General features: G+C 38.0%; 1 protein-coding gene across 5 annotated transcripts in view; it reads left to right on the top strand.

Moving 5' to 3' along the window:
- Positions 1-9,310: 9,310 nt before the first annotated feature.
- AIG1 (androgen induced 1) overlaps positions 9,311-24,184 on the top strand; it is a 229,551-nt gene continuing 214,677 nt past the window's right edge. Inside the window, exons 1-2 of one of the 5 annotated variants that reach the window (XM_076002914.1) lie at positions 9,370-9,620; positions 9,736-10,109. In XM_076002914.1, coding sequence (XP_075859029.1) covers positions 9,480-9,620; positions 9,736-9,738 — 144 coding nt within the window. In that variant the 5' untranslated portion in view covers positions 9,370-9,479 and the 3' untranslated portion in view covers positions 9,739-10,109. Of the gene's footprint in view, positions 9,621-9,735; positions 10,110-24,184 lie in introns of those variants that run through there. The other 4 variants (XM_012759726.3, XM_012759727.3, XM_012759728.3 and 1 more) reach the window with 4 other exon arrangements.

Here is a 24,184-nt window from a genome sequence, read left to right as displayed (position 1 = left end):
TCAATTGTAACAAATGTATCATACTAATGCAAGATATTGATAATAGGCAAGTTGGTGGGGATGGAGTATATGGGAACTCTCTGTGGATTTTGCCCAATTTTCCTGTAAACCTAAAACTGCTCTAAACATTAAAGTCTATTTGTTTAAATAAAAATAAGAAAAAAAGAAGTTACCCTAAGAAAAGTTTTAGACCCATCTCTGCTACCAACTAACAGTGTGACTTCAGGCAAGTCATTTAACTCTTCTGAGCTTCATTTTCACCATCTGTAAAATAAAGGGCCTGAACTAGGTGGTCTCTAAGTTTTCCTCCAAATAGAAAATTCTATCATTCTGTGGCTCTAAATATGAATAGCCTCTGATACATATTAAAGTAGAAGGAAAGAGTATTTTGAAAGAAAAAATAATTAATCAATTTAAGCAAAACTTAAAAGTTATAGAATTCCAGCAAATAAATGAAACTAAATATAATTCTGAGATGAATCTGGTGATCAAATGTAATTTATGTGAAAGGAATAACAAGGAAATGAGTCATAAATAGGTATTGATGAATCATTCAGTTCAAGAAGATAGAGATCAAGTTTTCAAAAGACAAATTCAGATGGCTCAGATGTCATGAAATTAAATGGCATGGCCCAAATGATAAGAAGCTTGTCAATACATGGGAAGTCTTTGAAAACTATTATGAAATGCTTTGTGACTCTTGGATTTCTTATGGAGAATTTTCTCATCCTTAGGAATCAGACAATTAAGTCTACAGAGATGCTGAACTATAGACATTGTTTCTGCCAGAGATGAATGGGAATTAGAACTAAGGATGCAATATATGCTGACTAACAGCATTGAACAGTGCTAATGATTAAGCATTAACAGCTTATAATGATTATAAGCATATAACAGCTTAGGATGATTAAGAACCAAGAATAGGTGGGCTTCGTACCTTAGCTCTGCCACTGGCAGGTTGTGTGATTTTGGGAAGTTTACATGCTTTACTCTGTTCCTCTATTTCTTCCTTTGTAAAATGGAGATAATAATAGTAGCCACCCCCAGTGGGGATAAAATGAGTGAATATTTGTAAAGTGCTTAGCTCAAAGCCTGGCCCATAGGGTTACATGAGTGTTTGTTATATTAGAAGATATATTAATTTGCATCCTGGTCTCTGTAGGATTAGTCCACTAGCACTTTTTAAAGGAGACCAGGAAATAAACCAAAATATCTCCTTGTACCATCATTTAGTGGCATGTAAGAGAACATCCTACTTCAATGGTTGAAACAAATAGATGTTTTATTTGTTTGTTTGTTTTTACATCACAAGAAGTCTGGAAGGAGGCTGTGGCTCACATTGGTGCAGCAGCTTATTGAGGTCAGGCTAAATATCCCCGGGATTGTCTGTTCTTTCCCTCTTGCTTATAAGATGACTACCGCAGCTCCAGCCATCATATACACACTGAAGTAGAAAAAATATGGAAAGAGAAGGCCTGCACTTGTAATAACATGTTTCTCAGAAGCCCTAGCAGATTTTGACTTTACTTAGAACCACAATTTGACCCATTGACATCCATGTATTCCAGGTAATCTTCTAAATGTCCTCATGAGTCTGAAAATAATCTCCAACATTTGGAGCCTGCTTGTCAGGGATGTGAGCAGTTCCCTCACTTTTTTGCCAGATGAGTTTCTGAGAGGAATAGAAACTCTGGACGCTCAGCTTTGGAGGTGGGCGAGATGTTAGAACAGGTCTTCGTTCCAACAGGCCTGCTAGGGTAGCAGGTCTTCCCTCGGGCGAGGGAAGCGGGAGTCCTCCGGACTCTCAGTTGGCCAGCTTCACAGATAATTTAAACCAGCTTCTAGCACTTGGCAGGACTGCTTGATGCTGACATGTCTCATGGCAAATCACGTATCTCCTGAAAACAAAACAATGGTGCTTAGTTTAACTTTGCCATACTCCTTTTTTGTGCTGGATGTTTATTGCGATAGTTTCTAAAACTGACTTTCAAACTAGCTCAGTGGATGACTAACACAGGGGACGATAAATGGGCTGCAGACATCTCAGCTGCCCTTCATTTGGGGAAAAAGTTACTTAATATGGTAAGAAGTAGCAACCCATCCCATGATCCCCGCATTCCACATTTCTGGGGTATTGCTTTTTGCAGAAGATACCAATTTCCCCAAAGTCTTGCCTTCTATGAACAAAGATCGGAGTCCAAAATCAGCGGCTTCACATAATCTCAAACTAGGGGGAATAAACTGTCCATCTTACATGAGAGAGGGAATGCTCACTGACAACTGCCTCACCTGTGGATCGGCTACTTAGGTGCGAAGGGCATCCCGGGGCAATCCCTGCTATACAGGGGAAGGTGGCTGTGCTGTGAGGCCCAAGGGATGAGATGCCACAGACCTCAATAAGCTGACACCACAACTGCATTTAGTATATAACATGAAAGTGCTTCCTAGATGGCAAGAACACTATGTCAATAAAGGCATTATAGAATTTCAGCTAGAGCTGGCCCTTGAGAGATAAGTAGAATTTCAAAAGATGAAGAAGGCAATATGAATAATTAGTGCCCAGGGGGCATGGAAGGGTAAGTGTTGAGTTTTGGGGAAAAACAAGTTATTCCTATAATACTGGAATACATAATGATTTAAAACGATGCAGTTATGGAAGTTGAAAAACTGGTTTAAGAGCAGCTAAAGCATGGGAGATGTTGAACGCCATGCTTTGGGAGTGAGATTTCCTGCAGGCCATGGGAAATCGCTGACCATTTTTGAGAAGAGTGATCTGGTCTGATCTATATTTTCAGGAAGATAATTCTGGTGGTAGTGATAAGAGTGACATGGAAACACAAGTGCGGAGGCAGGAAGACCAGTTATGGAGCTAATTCAATGACGCAACAGTAGTAGAAATAGACACGAAGATTCAAATCTGAGAAATGTTGCAGAGAATGAAGTACTGCAATTTTACTGTTGATGGAAAGTTGTGGTGGAAACTGCTAGTGGTCTCTCAATATCTGTTTTCTCCCTTGCATTCGTCTGTTTGGGCCGCCCTAACAAAGTACCACAAACTGGATGGCTGAAACAACAGCAATTTATCATTTCACAATTCTAGGAGCTCTAAGTCTGAAATCAAGGTGTTGGCAGGGTTAGATCCTAGCTTTTAGTGACAGCTGGCTATTCTTGGCGTTCCTTGGCTTGTCATTACTCCAATCACTGCCTGTCTTCACATGGCATTCAATCTGTGTGTCTCTGTCTTCTTTTAAGGACACCAGTCATACTGGATAAGGGTCCCACCCTACTTAAGTATGACATCATCTTAAATGAACTAATTACATCTGCAATGTTCCTATTTCCAAGTAAGGTCACTTTGTTGGGTGCTGGGGCTTAGAACGTTAACATGTCCTTTTTGGAGGACACAATTCAATCCATAACATCTCTCTTCCCTTGCTAATGGAGTCCACATTTGGGGCTTGGCACGTGGCTGCCCAGAACGGGCTGCTTCTCCTGCTGTAGCCACGCGGCTGAACTGTCAGCCAGTGAGGTGTAGGTAGAAGTGTTAGGCAGCAGCTTCTTCTGCAAAGCTTCCTTAAGGGATGGTGGATGTGTGCCCTTTTGCCTGCCTTCATGTTTTCCTCCATCCTGCTTCAAGAAATAGGGTTGTCAATTCCAGCCAAACTAGTGTTAACTCTCATAGATGAGGAGGAGGGATTGAGTAGGATTCTGAGCCTGCCAGGGTTCTGTGGACACCTTGGGTGAGATAACAGGGTGCTCTTTCAAAATGATAATCCAAAAGTTCTGACCTAGGATCACATGAGCTGATCCTAGCACAAAGGTCTGCCTTATTCATTTATTTATCTATTTTTTTTTCTGACACAATTTTTAAAAATTTGAATTGACATGCCTTTACTGAAAAGTGGTATTTGCTTTAGTTTTTCATAGACCCAGTCATGCCCTGTTACCTTACATCCAGCTTTACTTAATTATGATCTCTGAAAAATGTGAGTTTAAGACTTCTAAAATATCCTTTAACTATCCAACACTTATTTAGAATAAAGGCCAAAGATCTCTATTAGAGAAGGATCTAGAAGGATCAGAGAAGAAAGATTCCCTGGTAATGGGAATCTTTATTACCTCTTTATTACCCAGAGCAATTGGGTCCTAAACTGCTAAATACTCCACTTAACAAAACAAAAACTCTGCAATTACTCTGACATCCATTGGGGAAAGAAATTTCTAGAAACCATTTACTGTCACCCTAGAATGCTTTCAAAGATCTCTCTCACTGGTTACCACTATGTATCCAAACAGCTTATGAAAACATTTCTTCTAACATCACATCATCTTACCTGAGAATAATTCTGGTCAGTATATTGCCTTCCATTTGCTATGCTTACAGGGATATTTTAGCACCATTAAGAGACTGGCACTCCCAGGCCATCTGGCTCTGACCTTTCTTGACGTTTCTAACACTTTCTAACACTGCAGACTGGTGCTGTTTCCAAAGTTAGGAACAGTTCTGAGAAGGAAATAATGAGTATAATGAGTGCATGTAGAACTCAAATCACCAATGGCCCATTCAGGTGGCTCGTTCAGAGCAGGAAGGCCACATCACACATCCTAAAGAAGGACTGTCAGAAGAAGTGGGCTTAAACGTGAGTCTTGTTGGATGTGCTGGGTTTGGATATTTCCACATGAGGAGAGAGCACTCCATGCAGGATGAGGAACTTTGGCAGATACACTGTCTCCACTAGGGAGTAAGGGAGATGTTTTAGATCTGTATGAGCTGTACGAAATCTATAAATGACTCATGACTAATCTAGGCTCTACTTTTTGTTTTGTTTTCTTCTTTTCTTTTCTCCCTTCCCTCTTTCCCTCCCTCCCTTCCTTCCTTTTTTTTTTTTTTTTTTTTTTTTTTTTGACGGGGTCTCACTGTGTTGCCCTGGCTAGAATGCAGTGGTCTCATAATAGCTCGCTGTGATCTCAAACTCTTGAGTTTGTGTGATCCTCTTGCCTTAGCTTCTCAAGTAGCTGGGACCACAGGCATGTGCCACTATACTCAGCTAATTTTTTAATTTTTTGTTGGGATGGGGATCTCACTCTTGCTCAGGCTGTTCTCAAACTCCTGGCCTCAAGAAATCTTTCTGCCTTGGCTTCCTAAAGTGCTAGCTGGACACTACTGTGGCTGGCTGGACACTACTTTCTCTAAAGCTTTTCATTGACCTTCCATAGAATCCTTGATGTTTAGAGATCTTATAATTTAATAAAGTTCTCTATAGCAAATAGGATCCATTTTTAAAATCAGTGGAAAATGTTATAGCCAGCGACATCAATACAACCACTAGTAGCAGCTGCTCATTTGGCCTATAAAAATCAACTATTCTTGGTTAATAGCAAAAAAACCCAAAAAACAAAAAAACAAAAAAGCTGGTTACTCAAATGTATTGGCACTGCATTTTCTATCTAAAGTAACTTAATTTTTTAAAGCTGTAATGAGCATTACTTGTAAGAAAAAAAGAGTAGTTTTTACCTACTTCTTTCACTTAATCTTTCCCAACTGCCTTCCAAGGCAAAAGAACTCTCCTTGGCACCTCAGTTCACACAAACACACATGAACAAGAACACACATTAAGTTATAAAAGTGTGGTTTGTTAATCGGTTTTGAGTTCCAAATCATCCTTAAAACGTAGCTTTCTCAATTCAAAATATGGACATGACAGTGTATTTATTGTGGTGAAAAGCTGGAAACAAACTAATATGCAAAAACAGGGAAAAGTTTAAGCAAAATATATGTCCACATGATGTTATGCTGTGTGATCATTACATATGATTTTTACAAAGAGTTTTAAATAATAAGGGAAAATTCTTTTTTTTTTTTTTTTTTTTTTGAGACAGAGTCTCGCTTTGTTGCCCAGGCTAGTGTGAGTGCCGTGGCGTCAGCCTAGCTCACAGCAACCTCAAACTCCTGGGCTCGAGCGATCCTTCTGTCTCAGCCTCCGGAGTAGCTGGGACTACAGGCATGCGCCACCATGCCCGGCTAATTTTTAATATATATATCAGTTGGCCAATTAGTTTCTTTCTATTTATAGTAGAGACGGGGTCTCGCTCTTGCTCAGGCTGGTTTTGAACTCCTGACCTTGAGCAATCCGCCCGCCTCGGCCTCCCAGAGAGCTAGGATTACAGGCGTGAGCCACCGCGCCCGGCCTAAGGGAAAATTCTTAAGGCAAAAAAAATCAGTGTGATGCCAATTCTTGTACAGTGATGTCACAAGCAGCTAAGCAAAGTATGTATTATAAAAAGACTGGCAAGAATATGCTAAAATGTACAGTGTTTTCTTTGGGTGATGAGAATAGAGATAATTTTTGTTTTTAAGAACTTTCCTATTTTAATGTTGTAAATACGATACTTTTATAAGGAAGCTCTAAGGGGTCTTTCCTGCATTTTTCCCATGCACAAGCCTCTAAAAAGGGACACATCCTAACTTTCACACTCGAGGTGCAGATAAACAGAAAGGGAGAAAAATAATTTGTCCAAATATATTGATCTTATTAGAAAATGCTTATCTAATATAAATGTAGAACCAAAGGAAATGTGTAAATATTGAATATTGTAAGGATATGCATAAACATTCTTCTCCTATTTCAAGCAAAGACCAGTAGTTACATGAATTTGGCTTCTTGGAATACAACACAAGAGACACAGGAGTCCCTGTCATTTCCAAAATGAGCAGGTATTATCATCACCAGTCATCACCAGTATGTCAGACATACTTCCCCATCAAAAAGTAAAAAAAGGAAAAACAAGTCTGTATCAGTTTTTAGAAGTATTTAAGGAAGAGTCTTCAGCCCATACACAGTCTAAGTGTAGGAGGTACTGTAATAATCAAAGAATATTAATATAACTAGAAGCTAAAACAGGGTCTTATACCATTCCCTTGGTGTTTCTAATGTTTACTGGTACCCATGAGATGCAACAGGATAAGGCTTTTCTCATCCATTTCCACTAATTGTGTAGTAGAATAAAAATGCTGAAAAATGGCAAGCAAATATTTCTTCTACACAATGAAAAACAATATTCTCTAAATCAAATATGGAATCACCATGTAGATAATTACAAGTGAATACTGTATTATAGTTCATAAAAAGATAACCTACTGAGTGACGTTTTAAGAGCAATACCCCATTGTATTATTTACACCGTAAAAACATAATTTGCCATGCCTGTAATCCTAGCACTCTGGAAGGCCGAGGTGGGAGGATCATTTGAGCTCAGGAGTTCGAGACCAGCCTGAATAAGACTGAGACCCTGTCTCTGCTATAAATAGAAAGAAATTCCCTGGACAGCTAAAAATACATATTAAAAAAATTAGCAGGGCATGATGGCCCATGCCTGTAGTCCCAGCTACTCGGGAGGCTGACGCAGTAGGATGCTTGAGCCCAGGAGTTTGAGGTTGCTGTGAGCTGGGCTGATGTCACAGCACTTGTCACAGGCCAACAGAGTGAGCCTCTATCTCAAAAAATTTTAAAAAAATAATAAATAAATAAAAATTATAATTTGTGTACAGATTAGTATTTTTTCATAAAGAACACCTGTATAACAAGACTAAGATTGCTAGGTACAGTCTAAAAAGCAGACAGAGCAAACCTGGATAAGTTAATAAATAGTCATCAAGAAATTCCAAACACCATGGACTGACATGCTCATCAATTAGTATGAGTCAAGGTTTACGCAAATGTTTCATTTTTTTAAACACAAAACTATCCCATCATGATTAGCAAATCACAAAATAACAAAAGCAAACCCATTAGAATAGATCCAAAACACTTCTTTGAGTGTTACAGGTATTTATTTTAAAAGAAACTGACCACAGGAATAAATTTTAATGACTTTATGAAAATGTTATTTTATTTTGTATTGGTGGAGACAGGGAGTCTTATTGAGTTTCTAAAATGTAAAGTGGGAAGGGCATGTCAAACTTTGAAAATATCACATTTACTCACAAAACTTTATTAAGGCCTTAGTAAGACAGATAGCTCTTTAATAGATCTACTACTGTTTTTGCAATCTCATAACCATGTAGCATGGACACACAATTTAAAAAAAAAGTAAACACAACGTTTACATGAAGATAAGACTATGAATCATCAGTAATAAATAGTTTTACTCTAGTATAATCTTCTTGTGACATCAGTATTAGCATAATTATGCCAATTTAAAAAATATAGTGGGTCTATTTATTTTGGTGTAAAGCTTGATTGGAAAGATTCAGGGAAACCTACATAATTTGCTTTCTCTTTACCTCTAACCATGCTTTCTCTGCCAGTTCTCACTCCACATCCTCTGACTCAGAGACTATTTGGAGAGGACACCTGTTTTAAATGGATCTACAGGAAATACCTATGTTGTCTTTTCATAATCTGCCCATGCATCTGGTTGGTTGAAATGTGACCATGATTAAAAAAAAAAAAGAATGCTGCCCACAGACTGATGCAACTTCAATGTGACAACATTTACTGGAAGGCAGAGGGAATCTAGTTTATATTTAATTTTCTTCCATTAAGTCTGGGATTGTAGTATATGGGAAAAAATAAGTAAAAGGGCAAAACCAGTTTAACCCCCAAAAGATTAGTGTTAACATTGCACACATATTGGTTTTACGTCCAAACTCAGAATGATTTGTTTTTTTAGCTGAATGCAATCTTATAGCTGAAACAATTACCTGACACTATTTTTCTTTATAGCTTTTTATGTATAAACCTCTTGTCCAAAGTTCATATTATATCTTATGTCATACAGATTTGATATTAACAAACCTCTTATAGAAAAGTGCAGGATAGCCTAGCCACCGAAAGAGAAGTTTACGAGGGAGTTTGATAATGATTAATGGTCCTCTGTCAACACTAAAACCCCTACTGGGTCCCAAATCATGCAAGTCACTTCGGGCGCCCAGAGCGCGCGGATTTTCACCCCGAGTTCACACCTCCACCCCGCCCTCCGCTCAGAGTACCCCTCTGGGCCAACCGCAGCTACCCCGGAGGTCGCCCCCGTGCGGGTGGAGCACTGTCCCCAGGGGTCCTCTCCTTCAGTCCGGTTCCCCGCCCCCAGCCCCGGGCTGTGCAGCCTCCCGGAGCGACGCGCGCCTCCCCGCCCGGGTGGCCGTCGGAGGCTGCCCGCCCACTCCTGTGACACCCCAGAGGGCGCCCCCAGCCCGGGTCTCTCGGGGGGCCCGGCGACCGCAGGGGCAGAATGACGAAGGTGACGAAAGAGATGACGCCACGCCGCCCGCCTGGCCGCGGCCGGGCGCCCACAAACGCCGCCCCGCCCGCTCGGGTCGCCCGCGCGCTCGCGGCCGCGTCAGTCCCGCGGGGCGCGCGCCCAACCGCAGCCCCCGCCCCGCGCCGGCCGCGCCAGGGTTCCCACGGCGCCCGCCCCCGCGCGCCCGCCGCCCGGCGCCCGCCTCCGCGCTGCCCAGCCGGCCCAGGCCTCTCGCGAACATGGCGCTCGTCCCCTGCCAGGTGCTGCGGGTGGCCATCCTGCTGTCCTACTGCTCTATCCTGTGCAACTACAAGGCCATCGAAATGCCCTCGCATCAGACCTACGGCGGGAGCTGGAAGTTCCTGACGTTCATTGATCTGGTAAGGCCGTCCCTCCCCTCGCCCGCACCCGTTGCCTGTGTGTGTTTGTGGGTGCGCGAGTACCTTCGCGCGTGCGCGTCTCCAGCACCCACCCTTGTGCTCGCCTCTTCCCCAGTGATTGCGTCTAAAGGCCTGGCTGCCCCCGCAGCGGCGCCCCCTGAACCACCCACGGTTACCTCGTAGCTGGGGGACCGGTGGAGGTGGGGCGCAGCCAGGTGGTGGGCTCTTTGGAGGGGGACACAGACTGCTTCCAAAAGACGACACAGGAAGATTCTTCACCTAACAAAAGCATCCGACGACCTTCATCACAAATGGCCTGAGACCCGTCCATTCGCTCTCCAGGTGCTTTCGAGAGCACCCACCGTGGGAGAAACTTGCTGCAACCGAAGGAAACTGGGTAGTGTCTAGTTATTTGGAGTGTCACCTGAAAAAGACCCAAATCCTCCTCAGACGGGAGAGAAAACACTTAATAAAGTTGTCATTTTTGCATCTGTTTTTTCCCTTTGTCAGTAATTTACTTCCAGCTTTTTCCCCAGAAACAGGGGGAACGAATTTCAAAATGCATTTCCAATGTGTACACTTTTCTCTGTTTTCCCATGTAAAAGTTTGCAATAGTTTGCATAAGCAGCTCCTCTGTTGGCACAATATGAGTCTTGACAGGTGCAGGTTATTGTTATTTTTCAAGGTTATATACTTCTGACACTAAAAGAGTCCCCACAGAGAATCAGAACATAGCATAAGGCCCAATAACGACGTGGGTGGACTTATGAATTTCAGGGTGAAAGGTGACTAAGATGGTGTAACACACACTATAGGATTATCAGGAAGAGGGTTGAAACAAAAGCAACGAAGTAATTAGAGAACCGTGTTCCAGAAAATGTAGAACCCATTCCAAAATTGTATACAAAATTGGCTACGCCAGCAAGATTATAATCTCTTTTTTTGACCCTCCATTTTGAAGAAGAGAACTTGATGCTATTGTAAGGTATTTCCAATGGTTTAGGCTGCCTCAAAGAAATCCAATCAGAGGCTTTTGGTTTAGAAATACCACCTTATTATTTGCATTTTATTAAATATTTTCAGAGAGGAATTTAAATTCTTCTCCCAACAGTCTCCAAACTGTGCACGTACCCCCAGGCACACAAGACTTCCCAGGGCATAGAGCGTTGCAGGGGTTTCAAATTTCAGACCCTCCACTTCCAACTCTTTCTTGAAACTATTCTGCCTCTGAACGTGAATGATACTGCCAGTTCTCCTTTCTCATTCCCCTTATCCACGTGAGGAGCATATGACAAGGCTCTGTACTGTGTTTTATTCTGTTCCTTTTAGCATTCAGAAGATAGATGGCTGTCACCAGGACTATCTTCATACTTGATTGAAAACGAAGATGGAGTTGTTTTGACAGAAAGTCTTACTGGGTTGATTGGCCTTGTCAATGAGGATCGACTTTGCCAGTTATGTTATGTAGCAGACATTTTCCATAGATTGAGCTAAATCTGCAGCCCTGAGGTTCTGATACATATGTATATAAAGCAAGTATACCATATACAGAGCGTCACAAAGCATGTCCCTGTTTTTACAAGTGTTTAAATTTATGTTAAAGATGTTTAGATGTTATTTAAAAATATGTGCATATCTTTTCAGAATTCCTTTAGGGGCTATGTGAGCAAAACTCCTTTTGGATTACTGCCTGACGCCATTCCTAAGTCAGATCTCACACAGAGCTGGCCCATTTGAGAGTTGTCAAGGAGCAGCGCTGAGCTAGAATACTAACAGAGCCGCTACCAGAGCCCTCGGTACCATACACAGCTCTCTGTAGCACCTTGCAGAAGGTGCTATTTTGGGAGCAGAGGGTGGGGTCAGGTGAGGGGGTAGAAACTGAGGGTGTTGGTTAACCTGAGAGAGATTTGACTGTTTCTCACATTCACATTGCTTACTGCATATTAAAAACAAGGCTCACAGGAAGAATATACCTCTCATAACCTTTGTATGACATTAAACTGTAATAGAGTCAGTTTGATATGCTTATCATACAGTTTATATTTTAGCATTCAATAATTAGACTTGCCTGTTTTATATAACACTAATTATCATAATATACTTTCTTTTCTATCCCAAAATTCAGATAGTAAATTCAAATTTGAAACTTTTACTTTGTTTCATATTTAGTTCCAGTATGTATAGGGCCTTAAGCCAGTGGTTCAAACTTTTTTTACTTTGTGGCTCTTGATTGAAATATAATAATTATCTCTAACCAAGAGTTCCTTTGAGAGAGTATGTCTAAAATATATTCATAAGAACACTCATGCAAAGTGTTATTCTTTTTATTATTCAAGATTTAGAGTCCTTAGAGTTTAAGCATCGCACAGCTGTTAAAACAACCAACCTGTCAATCCCCGGTAATGGCATGAAAAGATTAGGCTACTATAATTTAGCCGTTTAACTTTTTATTTTTTATGTTAAAAAGCTAGTAAACTTTATTACCTAGTGCCTTGTACAATTTTAATGATTCTAGGTTTACTGGAGTAATTTTGGAAGAGGACTTAGCTTCTCAAAATTTTAATGAGAAGGCCCCTTTTTTAGCCAGTATGCATTGCAGGGAGTCAGGGCGTTTATCCTAACGGCCATAGTTGGATTCCATGTTCCATGGCATCAGTTTACCAGGATGTGAGTCAGGAATCTCAGGCTACATGTATCTGGGAGCATATGGTTATGTGGTAGTGGTCATTCCAGCTGTGTTCTTTTCAGGTAGGAGAGTCATTCCAATAGAATCAGAGCTCGTGGTCAAAATCTGAAATGTAGATTGTTGCTACCGTTAATCTAACACTGTTGTTTCCCAATGGCTCCTTTTCCAAGCAGTGAAAAACTGTAACAGAACTATAGTGCTTTTGGAAAATTCAAGTTAGTAAATGGAGAAGGAACACTGGTTTGGCATGGTAGGCAGAATAATGGGCCTCCAAAGATGTCCACATCCTAATGCCTGGAACCTGTGAATATGTTAGGTTACATGGCAAAGGGGAATTAAGGTTGCAGATGGAATTAAGGTTGCTAATCAACGGACCTTAAAATAGGGAGATTATCCTGGATTATCCAGTTGGGCCCAGTATAATTACAAGAGTCCTTAAAAGTGGACTGGAGAAATAAGAAGAGACGAGACTGCTAGAGGAAGATAGGACTGGGAAGGAAAGTCACAGGAAGATGCAGCTATGCTGGCTGTGAAGATAGGGCAGGGGCACAAGCCAAGGTATGTGAGAGGTGTCTAGAAGCTGGATATTCTAGAGTTTTAAAGTTCTAAAGTCTAGAACTTTCCTCCTAGAGTTTCTAGAAGGAATACAGCCCTTTGACACCTTGGTTTTAGCCCAGTGAGACCTCTTTTGGACTGGTGGCCTCCAGAATTGTGAAATAATAAATTTGTGTTGTTTAAGCCACTAAATTTATGATAATTGATCACCGCAGGAATAGAAAACAAGTGCACTTGGCTTTAAAGGCCTCTGACCTAGAAAAAAAACTTAACTGTTTTTGTACTTATATAAAATAAGCGCAGTGATTCAGCTAGTCTTTTATGTATTATTGATAACTGGTTAATTTTAGCTTTAACCAAAATATAGGTTTTGCCTTCTTCCTCCATGAAACTGTGCAGAGGAGACACACATATGTGTAACAATGGGCAATATGGGAATCTATAAAGACTGAACAACATTGGAAAAACTAGGTCTTTCCTTTACTCTGAAGTATTTCAGAAAATATCGTTATGTAACATGCCAGGCCAGGAGAAAGAATACTCTTAACTGGGAACAAGTTGGAAAGAAGGAAAATTTAAACTGACTGATGTTCAAATATTTCCTTAGTCAATATCGCAGCTGATGAAATTTTCTTTAAATGATGCAGATTAATTCACTTATTCAATAGCTAAATGTTAATTCTCCAAGTTACATAATAATTGCTCCCAAAGATAATAAAAAAAAGAAGCAGCAGAATAAAACCAGCATAAATAATTTAAAAGAAAAAGGCAGCCATATTTTGAGGCCTCAGAGTAGTGGTTGGAGTATATAATAGGTGTTTAGTCAATGTTTGAATAAATGGAAACTTTCTGTGGCCAGATTTTTAATGAGTATTCTTTTCTTGTTCTTAACAAAACACAGGATAATAGCAATTAAAAAAATACATCAACCAAACATTCATTCACATTCAGGTATATAGGGCAGACTGTCTAACATATTAGTCAGAATCAACTTCCTTGAAAACCATGACCTGCACAGCTGTTATTAGAACTTAAATTAATATTGATATTGTATTTAAGACTTCTTGATTTTTAAAGACTGAAACAGAGATCTGGCCAGCCCATTTGCTCTAGTTTGTGGTACTCACCATTTTGAGAGTCATCATTTCTTAGGGTTATATTGTACTCATTATTCCTCCTGCCTTGACTTTTCATTCATGCTTTGGCAGTCTGTTGCTGTTTGGGCTCCGCCTACTCAGAGTATGAGCTGAGAACCAGTGGGATCCACTTTTTTTTTTTTTTTTTTTTTTACTTTTTAACAGTTTATTTTGTTTTTTATTTTTTTCCTCATTTTATTTCATTATATTATGGGGGTACAAATATTGTTGGGGTTACATATATTGCCCCTGCCACCCCACTTCCCCTCTGTGCCAACGCTTCCAGGAGCCTGTTAGAAATGTGGCACCTCCAGCTCCACCCTAGACCTTCTGAATCGGAATCTGCATTTTGATAAGATCATTAGGTGATTCCTATGTACATTCTAGTTTGATAAGTGCTGCTCTAGGCCACACTGTTTTTGTTTTGTACTTTAATATGGAACAGCTGTGGGACGCAGCCTTCGTATGCTGATTCTATCTACTTTCAAAACATACTTAAGGTGACTTTCACTGTGACATAATTAAAATCATGTAAAAAATTACAACTTGAAAATAAAAGAAAGTGAAAGATACAGATCAGGCATCAGAGATGAGTTAGTTGTTGCAATTGAGAAACAAATTGAGATTAATCTTCAGGGCAACCAAGACGAAAAAGAATGCGTTACATTATCCCTAGTGTTGGAATAAAGGAAGCATAACAATTTATCAGGAAAAATAAAGTTCTTTCCAGGTACTGACCTTTCAAGGTTATTTATTACTAAGATCCTCATATAAAGAACATTGGGCAGCAAAGTATATAATGCCTTTGGTTGGTTTTTAGCAGAATATATAGAAATATTCTTATAGTTGATGTTTCTTATATGACGGTTTTAATGAAAGCCAAAGGCATGGTCTTATATTTTGGCTGGGTGAAGGCATTTTTGTAGAGGTTTAAGGTAATATAATCTAGGTGCTTTTTTTGTTATCTAAATATGAATTGCAAAATAATTTAAGAAAACCACAGAGGGAGGAGGATAAAGGCTCAGATGTGGAAAAAACTTGGAGTGTTCAAAAAGCAGGAAATGGTCAAGTATACCTGGAGGATACAATTTTTGCTTTTAGACATGCTGAGAATTTTTGACATTTAAAAAAATGTTAGAGGTAAAATAAACTGCATAAGTCTACTGAATTTTGCATTTGAGTTATTCTTATAGTTACTTATGATAAAATATATTCTTGATGCTACTTCATGGCTTAATTTTAAATAGAAAATAAAATATCTTAAGAAGAGATTCTGTATGTCATTATATAACTAAGGTACTCAGTTTTGCCAGTCAGCGCCACACAGTGCCATGTGAAGGTTCATTGAGTACTCAGGGAACAAAATAAGGTGCATTTTTATTTGTTTTTTTTTTTAGTTTTTGGCTTTTTTGGACAATATACAAAAAAGGGTGAAACTGCAGATTTTTTCTCCTGGAAACTCAGCCTTGACCCTAAAATGTGCACATTAATGTGAAGGATTAAACAGTGTTTTTTCCTAACCTCAGGGAAGAATTGTGAGAATAATGCTTTGCATAGAATCTTTTTCACCTTCTTTGCAAGTGTTTCTTTTGGATCAGACATAAAATAGGGGCCTGGTTTTGTTGGAGTGGGGAAAATAGTTGATGATATAATCACCCATTCCCTCTCTTAGTTGCAAATGCAAATTACAGAAAGTCTTCTGACCACTGGTTGAGGTCACTTCTTTTTTCATCCCTGCTATTTCCCCGTGTCTGGTATAACATTAGCAAAATTGTTAACTGCTCTTGGGGGTTTTCATTTGTTTCTCCGTGTTCCCTTGAAGTGTCACGTGTTTCTGCAGAAGCATGAACAATAGAACAGTTTTCCACATTGAATCAGATGCTCATGTGATCCAAGCATGCTTGGAAAAAAATCTCACTGCTTATGATTCTATAACAACATAGCTTTCTTTTGTGCAGCCCATGGCTGGACAGTTAAAGGGCCCAGTTCTCACCTGCAGGGTAGTCCCCTCTGAGTGCAGTGGGAACAGAGCTCTCTTTGAAAGTGAGACACCCCTTGATCAGATCCATCATGGAATGGAACAAGATATGAAGTGGAAGCATGGAATTCTAAAAAGTCAGACAATACAATAGCCTCTTCGTATTTTATATTTAGACCTGCAAGGCTGTGTTATAATTTCAAAATTTAATTTCAAAAGCAATATGTAGTTCTTAGAAAATTTGTACATAACAGGAAATCATAGGGAAGAAAATATATTCCATCTTAATTCTCCCTAATTTTCCTAACGTCTTAGCATTTTAGTGCTTCAAGATGGTATTTATTTTGAAACTTTATGCACACACAGAAACACACAGAGACTATGTTATAAATGTATATACATATATGTATATGTGTATTAGATTTCAGAAAAAATCATCTTTATAGAAATTATTTTAAAATTACAGATATCATTCAGAGATACCCATATTAGTATTTTGATATTTGCCTTTTTAGTCATATATGTGCTTTTTTTAAAAAAAACAAAAGTTTAATATAAACATATGGTTTTTATAAATTTATTTTAAATTCATGTACATCAAAACATAATCTTTGTGGTGTATAGTTCTGTACATTTTTACAGATGCATAGAATTGTATAACTACCACCACAATCACCTAAAAACATTTGTATTGCTTCTTTTTAGTCAAACCCTCCCCTGAATCTTATCAATGATAGATTTGTTCTGTCTCTGTAGTTTTACCTTTTCAAGAAAAATATATACGACATACAATGTGTCTCTGATTCTGGTTTTTCATTTAGCATAGTGCATTTCACATTCATCTAAGTTGTGTGTATCAATAATGTGTTCCATTTTATTACTGAGTAGCATTCCATGGTATTGATGGACTGTATTGTTTATCCATTCACAAATTGAAGTACATTTGAGGTGATTTTCTGTTTAGGACGATTATGAGAAAAACTGCTGAAAACATTGCATACAAATTTTTGTGTTAACATCAATTTTCATTTTTACTGGGTATGTCCCTAGGAGTGGGATTGCTTGGTCATATAATAAGTATGTATGATAAGTCTGTTTCCTGACTCTGTTCTGTTTCACTGATATGTCTGTTCACAAGTACCATGCTCTGTTGATTATTGCAGCTTTATAGTAAGTCTTGAAGGCAGGTAGTCTGAAATCTTCCAACTTTGTTCTTTTTCAAAATTTGTTTAGGCTATTCTAATTACTTGTTTCTGTTTAAATTTGAGAATAATCTTGTCGATATGCCACTGGGACTTTTGAGTAGGATTTCATTGTATCTATAGAACAATTTGGGGAAATTTAACATCTTAACAATGTTTACATTTCCAACCCACAGACATGTTATATATCTCCATTTATTTAGATTATTTCTTTCATCTGTGTTTTATAGTTTTCAGCATATAGCTCATGCACATATTTTGTTAGATTTATACCTAAGTATTTTATTTTGTATTAGTTATAAGTGGTACTTTAAAAAGTTATCCTTTTACTAACCTTTGTCTTAGTGTGTCTTGTGTTGCTATCACAGAATACTACAGACTAGGCAATTTATAAAGAACAGAAATTTATTCTTACAGTTCTGGAGGCTGGGAAGTCTAAGAGCATGGTGCTGGCATCTGGTGAGGACCTTCTTGCTCCATCATAACAGGCGGAAGGCATCATAGGGCAAGAGGGGTGCCTGAGAGAGAGCCAAGATGGCTTTTATAACAGACCTGCTCCTGGAATAACTAATCCACTCCCATGATAACCCATTAGTCCACTAACCAATTGGTTCATTAATCCACGAATCCATGATTTAGTCATCTCTTAAAGGTCCACCTCCTAATACTGTTACATTGGAGATTAAGTTTCAACATGAATTTTGGAGGACACTAACGTTCAAATTACAGCAGTGTTTTTATATTTAATTGACATTTTTATTGAGACAACTGTAGATTCATCTCAATTGTAACCAATATAGAGAGATCCTATATAGGCTTTACCCAGTTTTTCTCACTGGTTACATCTTGCAAAACTGTAGTCATTAATACAATATCACAACCAGGATATTGATAATGCAACAGTCAAGATATAGAACCCTTCCATCACCATGAGGATTCCTTGTGTAGCCCTTTTATGGACACACTACCTTCTCTTTCTGCCTCATCCCTGACTGCTGGAAGTCATTAATTTGTTCTCTATTTCTATGATTTTGTCATTTTAAGAAAATTGTCTAAGTGGAATAATGTATATGTGACTTTTGGGGATTGCATTTTTTTCACTCAGGATAATTTCCTGGGGAGTCATCCAAAATGTCAAATGTATCAGTGGTTTGTTTCTTTTTATTGCTGGGTAGTATTTCATAGTATGGATGCACCACAGTTTGTTTAATCATTCAGCCATTGAAGGACATCTGAGTTGTCTCTGGTTTTGGACTACTGTAAATAAAGCTGCTATGAACATTCAGGCACAGGTTTTTATGTGATCATAAGTTTACTTTTTTTTTTTTTGCATAAACATCCAAGAGGACAATTGCTGAGTTGTATGATAATTGCAATTTTAGTTTTAAACAAAGCTACCAAACTGTTGTCCAGAACCATTTTACATCTCTACCAGAAATGTGTAATTGATACAATTTCCTCCCATTCTTGCCAGTTAGTTGATATTGTCAATATTTTTTATTTTAGTTGTTTTGATTGGTGCATAGTGACATCACATTGTGATTTTAATTTGCATTTCTTAAATGGCTAATGACGTTGAACATATTTTCATGTGCTTACTTGCCATCTATATATCTTCTTCAGTGAAACTAATAGTATTATTTTGTTAAATTTTACTTTCTGGTGGTTTATTGTTAGCATGTAGAGATATATTTGATTTTTGCATATTTACCTTATATCGTGTGATTTTGCTGAACTCATTATTAGTTCTGGGAATTTTGTTGTAGATTTCCTAGAATTTCCTTCTTTTATCTAGATAATCGTGTAATCTAAAAAGAAACATTTTTATTTCTACCTTTCCAATCTGTAGTTTTTCTTTCTTTTTAATGGTTTATTGCATTGGTTAAGACTTCCAGTATGATTTTGAATAGAACTGGTGAGAGCAAGTATCTTTACCTTGTTCCTTTCTTAGAAGGAAAACATTCAGTCTTTTGCAATTAAGTATAATGTTAGTGACAGGTTTTTTTTGGTACTTGCCTTTAATCTGTTTGAGTAAGATTCTGTTCCTAGTTTGCTGAGAGGTTTAAAAAAAAAACCATAAATGGATGTTGAATTTTGTCATGTGCTTTAACTGCATCTGTTTATATGCTCATATAGCTTTTATTGATTTTTTTAAAAAAATTATTGTATAGGACCCACACCTTTCACCTCTCACAAAAACCAACTCACGCTGGATAACAGACTTAAACCTAAGGTATGAAACTATTAGAACTCTAGAGGAAAAAGTTGGAAACACTCTCCTAGACATTGGCCTGGGCAAAGAGTTTATGAAGAAGTCCCCAAAGGCAATCACAGCAGCAACAAAAATAAATAAATGGGACATGATCAAACTACAAAGCTTCTGCACAGCCAGAGAAATAGTCATGAAAGTAAACAGACAACCTACAGAATGGGAGAAAATTTTTGCATCCTATGCATCCGATAAGGGACTGATAACTAGAATATACTTAGAACTCACGAAAATTAGGAAGAAAAAATCAAATAACCCCATTAAAAAGTGGGCAAAGGACTTGAACAGAAACTTTTCTAAAGAAGACAGAAGAATGGCCAACAAACATATGAAGAAATGCTCAACATCTCTAATCATCAGGGAAATGCAAATCAAAACCACAATGAGATATCACTTAACCCCAGTGAGAACGGCCTTTATCAAAAAAATCTCCAAACAATAAATGCTGGCGTGGTTGCGGAGAGAGAGGAACACTCCTACACTGCTGGTGGGACTGCAAACTAGTTCAACCTCTGTGGAAAGCAATATGGAGATACCTTAAAGCGATACAAGTGAATCTACCGTTCGATCCAGCAATCCCATTGCTGGGCATCTACCCAAATGATCCAATGACACTCTACAAAAAAGACACCTGCACTCGAATGTTTATAGCAGCACAATTCATAATTGCAAGGCTGTGGAAACAGCCCAAGTGCCCATCAATCAAAGAATGGATTAATAAAATGTGGTATATGTATACCATGGAGTACTATTCAGCTCTAAGAAACAATGGTGATATAGCACATCTTATATTTTCCTGGTTAGAGCTGGAACCCATACTACTAAGTGAAGTATCCCAAGAATGGAAAAACAAGCACCAGATATATTCTCCAGCAAACTGGTATTAACAGAGTAGCACCTAAGTGGACACATAGGTACTACAGTAATAGGGTATTGGGCAGGTGGGAGGGGGGAGGGGGGCGGGTATATACATACATAATGAGTGAGATGTGCACCATCTAGGGGATGGTCATGATGGAGACTCAGACTTTTGGGGGGAGGGGGGGAAATGGGCATTTATTGAAACCTTAAAATCTGTATCCCCATAATATGCCGAATTAAAAAAAAATTATTGTATATATTTAAGGTATACAACATGATGTTATTGGATACATATATAGAGAATGAAAAGATTACAGTAGTGAAGCAAATTATGTCTATTATGTCTCACATAGTTACTCATTTTTTGGTTTTGTGGCAGGAGCCTCTAAAATCTATTCATTTAGCATGAATCCAAAATATGGTATAATTTAATTACTATAGTCCTTATGTTGTATTAATACATTATATGTATAGATTTGTGCCTCCTGCATATTGCTGCTTTGTATCCTCTGACCTACATGTTCTCATGTCTTCCCCCTTCCCACCACCACTCGTGGTAACCACTGTTTTGTTCTCTATTTTTATATATTTAATTAGTTTTTAGATTCCACATAGAAGGGTCATTGTGCAATATTTTTCTTTCTGTGTCTGGCTTATTTTAATTAGCATAATATCCTCAAGACTCATCCACATCGTGGCAAATGGCAATATATCATTCTTTTCTAGGGCTGAATAATATTCCATTGGATATATATGTGAAAGTTTCTTTATCCGTTTGTCTGTTGGCAGACCCTTAGGTTGTTTCCATAGCTTGCCTATTGTGAATAGTGCTGCAATGAAAATGGTAGTGCGGATATCTTCATGAGTTGGTGATTTCATTTCCTTTGGGCATATGCCCAGAAGAAGGATTATTGGCTTATATGGTATTTCTATTTTTAATTTCTTTAGAAACCTCAGTACTGTTTTCCATAATGGCTGTACCGATCTACATTCCTACCAAAGGGTTTCTCCACATGCTTGCCAAGATTTGTTATCTTTTGACTTTTTGATAGTAGCCATCCTAATGGGTGTGAGGTGATATCTCATAGTGGTTTTAATCTGCATTTCCCTAATGATTAATGATATTGAGCACCTTTTCATATGCCTGTTGGTGATTTTTATGTTTTCTGTGAAGAAGTGTCTATTTTGGTCTTTTGTACATTTTTTTAACTTTTTTTTTCCTACTATTGAGTTGTATGAATTCTTTATAAATTTCAGATATTAACCCCTTATCAGATATGGCTGGCAAATATTTTTTCTCAATTTGTGGGCTGCTGTTTCATTTTGTTGATCATTTCCTTTGCTGTGCAAAAGATTTTTAGTTTGATGTAGTCCCATTTATTTCTTTTTGCCTTTGTTGCCTGAATTTTTGTGATATACAAAAAAATCATTGCTAAGGCCAATGCTCAGGAACTTTTCCCTATGTTCTCTTTCAGGAGTTTTATAGCTTCTGGTCTTACATTTAGGTCTGTTATCCATTTTTAGTTGATTTTTCTGTAAGGTATAAAATAAGAGTCCAATTCCATTCTTTTTCATAAGGAAATTGAGTTTTCCCAGCACAATTTACTAAAGAGATTATTCTTTCCCTATTGTGTCCTCTCAGTGCCTTCATCAAAAATTAGTAGATTGTATATGTTTGGAATTATTTCTGGGCTTCCTATTCTGCCCACTCGTCTATATGTCTGTCTGTATGCGGGTACCATACTTTTTTGATTACTGTAGCTTTGTAATGTAATTTTAAATCAGGAAGTGTGATGATTTTTGACTATCAAACCAGTTTTGCATTTCTAGGGTGAATGCCACTTAATTATGTTATATTGTTCTTTTTATATATTGCTGAATTTTATTTGCTAATATTTTGTTGAGATTTTTTTGTCTCTCTGTTCATGAGGAATATTTATGAGTAATTTTTTGTTTGTTTATTTGTTTGTTTCTGTCTTTGGTAATAGGGTATGCTGGCTTCATTCCACTTCACTATTCTGGAAGAGATTAAGTAAAATTGGTGTTTCTTCTTCTAGAAATGTTCAGTAAAGTTTACCAGTGAAAACCACTGGGCTTGGAGTTTTGTTTGTTGGAAAGTTTCAATGATAAATTCAATTTGGTTGATTTCAAGATATGGGGCTATTAAGGTTATCAGTTGTTTTTTATTATGATTTGGTGGTTTGTGTCTTTCAAACAATTAGTCCATTTTGTCTTTCAATATTCCCTTCTTATTTTTCTCTTGTCTGTAGGGTCTATAGTGATAACCATATTTCATTCCCGACACTGGTAATTTGTGTCTTATTTCTTTTTTCTTCATGAGTCTTGGTTAGGAGCTTCTCAAATTTTTATTGATTTTTTTCAAAGATCAAATTTGTTTTGTTGTTTATGCTATTGTTATTGTTTTCAATTTCATTGATTTTTGTTTTTAACTTTTTAAAATTTCTTCCTTCTGTTTATTTTGCTCATCTTTTACTAATTTCATAATGTGGAAGCTTAGATGATTAATTTATTAATTTGAGGCCTTTCATCTTTCCTACAGAAGCATTTAATACTACAAATTTGCCTCTAACCACTCCAGTAGCTGCATCTCACAAGTTTTAATATATTTTATTTTCATTGTCATTGAGTTCAAAGCTTTTTTTTTTTTTTTTAGACAGAATCTCACTCTGTTGCCTGGGTAATGTACAGTGGTGTCATCATAGTTCACTTAGTTCACTGCAACCTCCAATGCCCAGGTTCAAGCAATCCTCCCATCTCATCTTCCTGAGTAGCTGGGATTACAGGCATGTACCACCACACCTGGCTTATGTTTTTATTTTTTGTAGAAATTGGGTCTTTGTATGTTGCTCAGGCTGGTCTCAAACTCTTGGCCTCAAGCAGTCCTCCTGACTTGGCCTCCCAAAGTGCTGGGATTAGTGGTAAGCCACCATGTCCAGCCAAAGTATTTTTAAAAAATCTCCTTTGAGTGTTTCTATTTTACAGTGGGTTATTTAGACATTTGTTATTTATACATTTTTGACATATCCCAAATATCTTTCTGTGATTTACTGCTAGTTTAATTACATTATGATCAGAGATCATTCTTTGCATGATTTCAATTTTAAATTTGTTAAATGTGGTTTTATGGCTCAGAATATGGGCAATTATGTTGACAAATCTATGTGCACTTGAAATATGTGTTCTGCTATTATTGGGTAGAGTGGTTCTTAAACATCGATTATGTAAAATTGGTGGTGTTTTTTTTTGTTTGTTTGTTTTTTTTAGACAGAGTCTCACTTTGTTGCCCTGGCTCTGGCTAGAGTGAGTGCTGTGGCATCAGCCTAGCTCACAGCAACCTCAAGCTCCTGGGCTCAAGCGATCCTCCTGCCTCAGCCTCCCAAGTAGCTGGGACAGCAGGCATGTACCACTATGCCCATCTAATTTTTTGTATATATATTTTTAGTTGGTCAGTTAATTTCTTTCTATTTTTAGTAGAGACGGGGTCTTGCTCAAGCTGGTTTCGAACTCCCGACCTCAAGCAATCCGCCTGCCTCAGCCTCCCAGAGTGCTAGGATTACAGGCGTGAGCCACCACGCCTGGCCTAAAGTTGGTGTTTAGTGTTGTTTAGGTCTTCTATACCTTTGCTGATTTTCTGTCTACTTGCTCTCCCATTAACTGAGAAGGGAGCAGTGAAGTATCTAAGTAAAATTGCAGGTTTATCTAATTCATTTCAGTTTTATCAATTCTTGCATCATATATTTTGGAACACACACATTGTTAAGTGCATGCACATTTGAGAATGCTAGCTACATATTTTGGTAAATGCCCCTTTTTTATTATAAAATGTCCTTCATTTCCTATGGTAAATAATTCGTTG

This window comes from Microcebus murinus, chromosome 5, assembly GCF_040939455.1.
Source record: "Microcebus murinus isolate Inina chromosome 5, M.murinus_Inina_mat1.0, whole genome shotgun sequence".
NCBI classification, from domain to species: domain Eukaryota; kingdom Metazoa; phylum Chordata; class Mammalia; order Primates; family Cheirogaleidae; genus Microcebus; species Microcebus murinus.
This window is presented reverse-complemented; position numbering and strand designations above follow the sequence as displayed.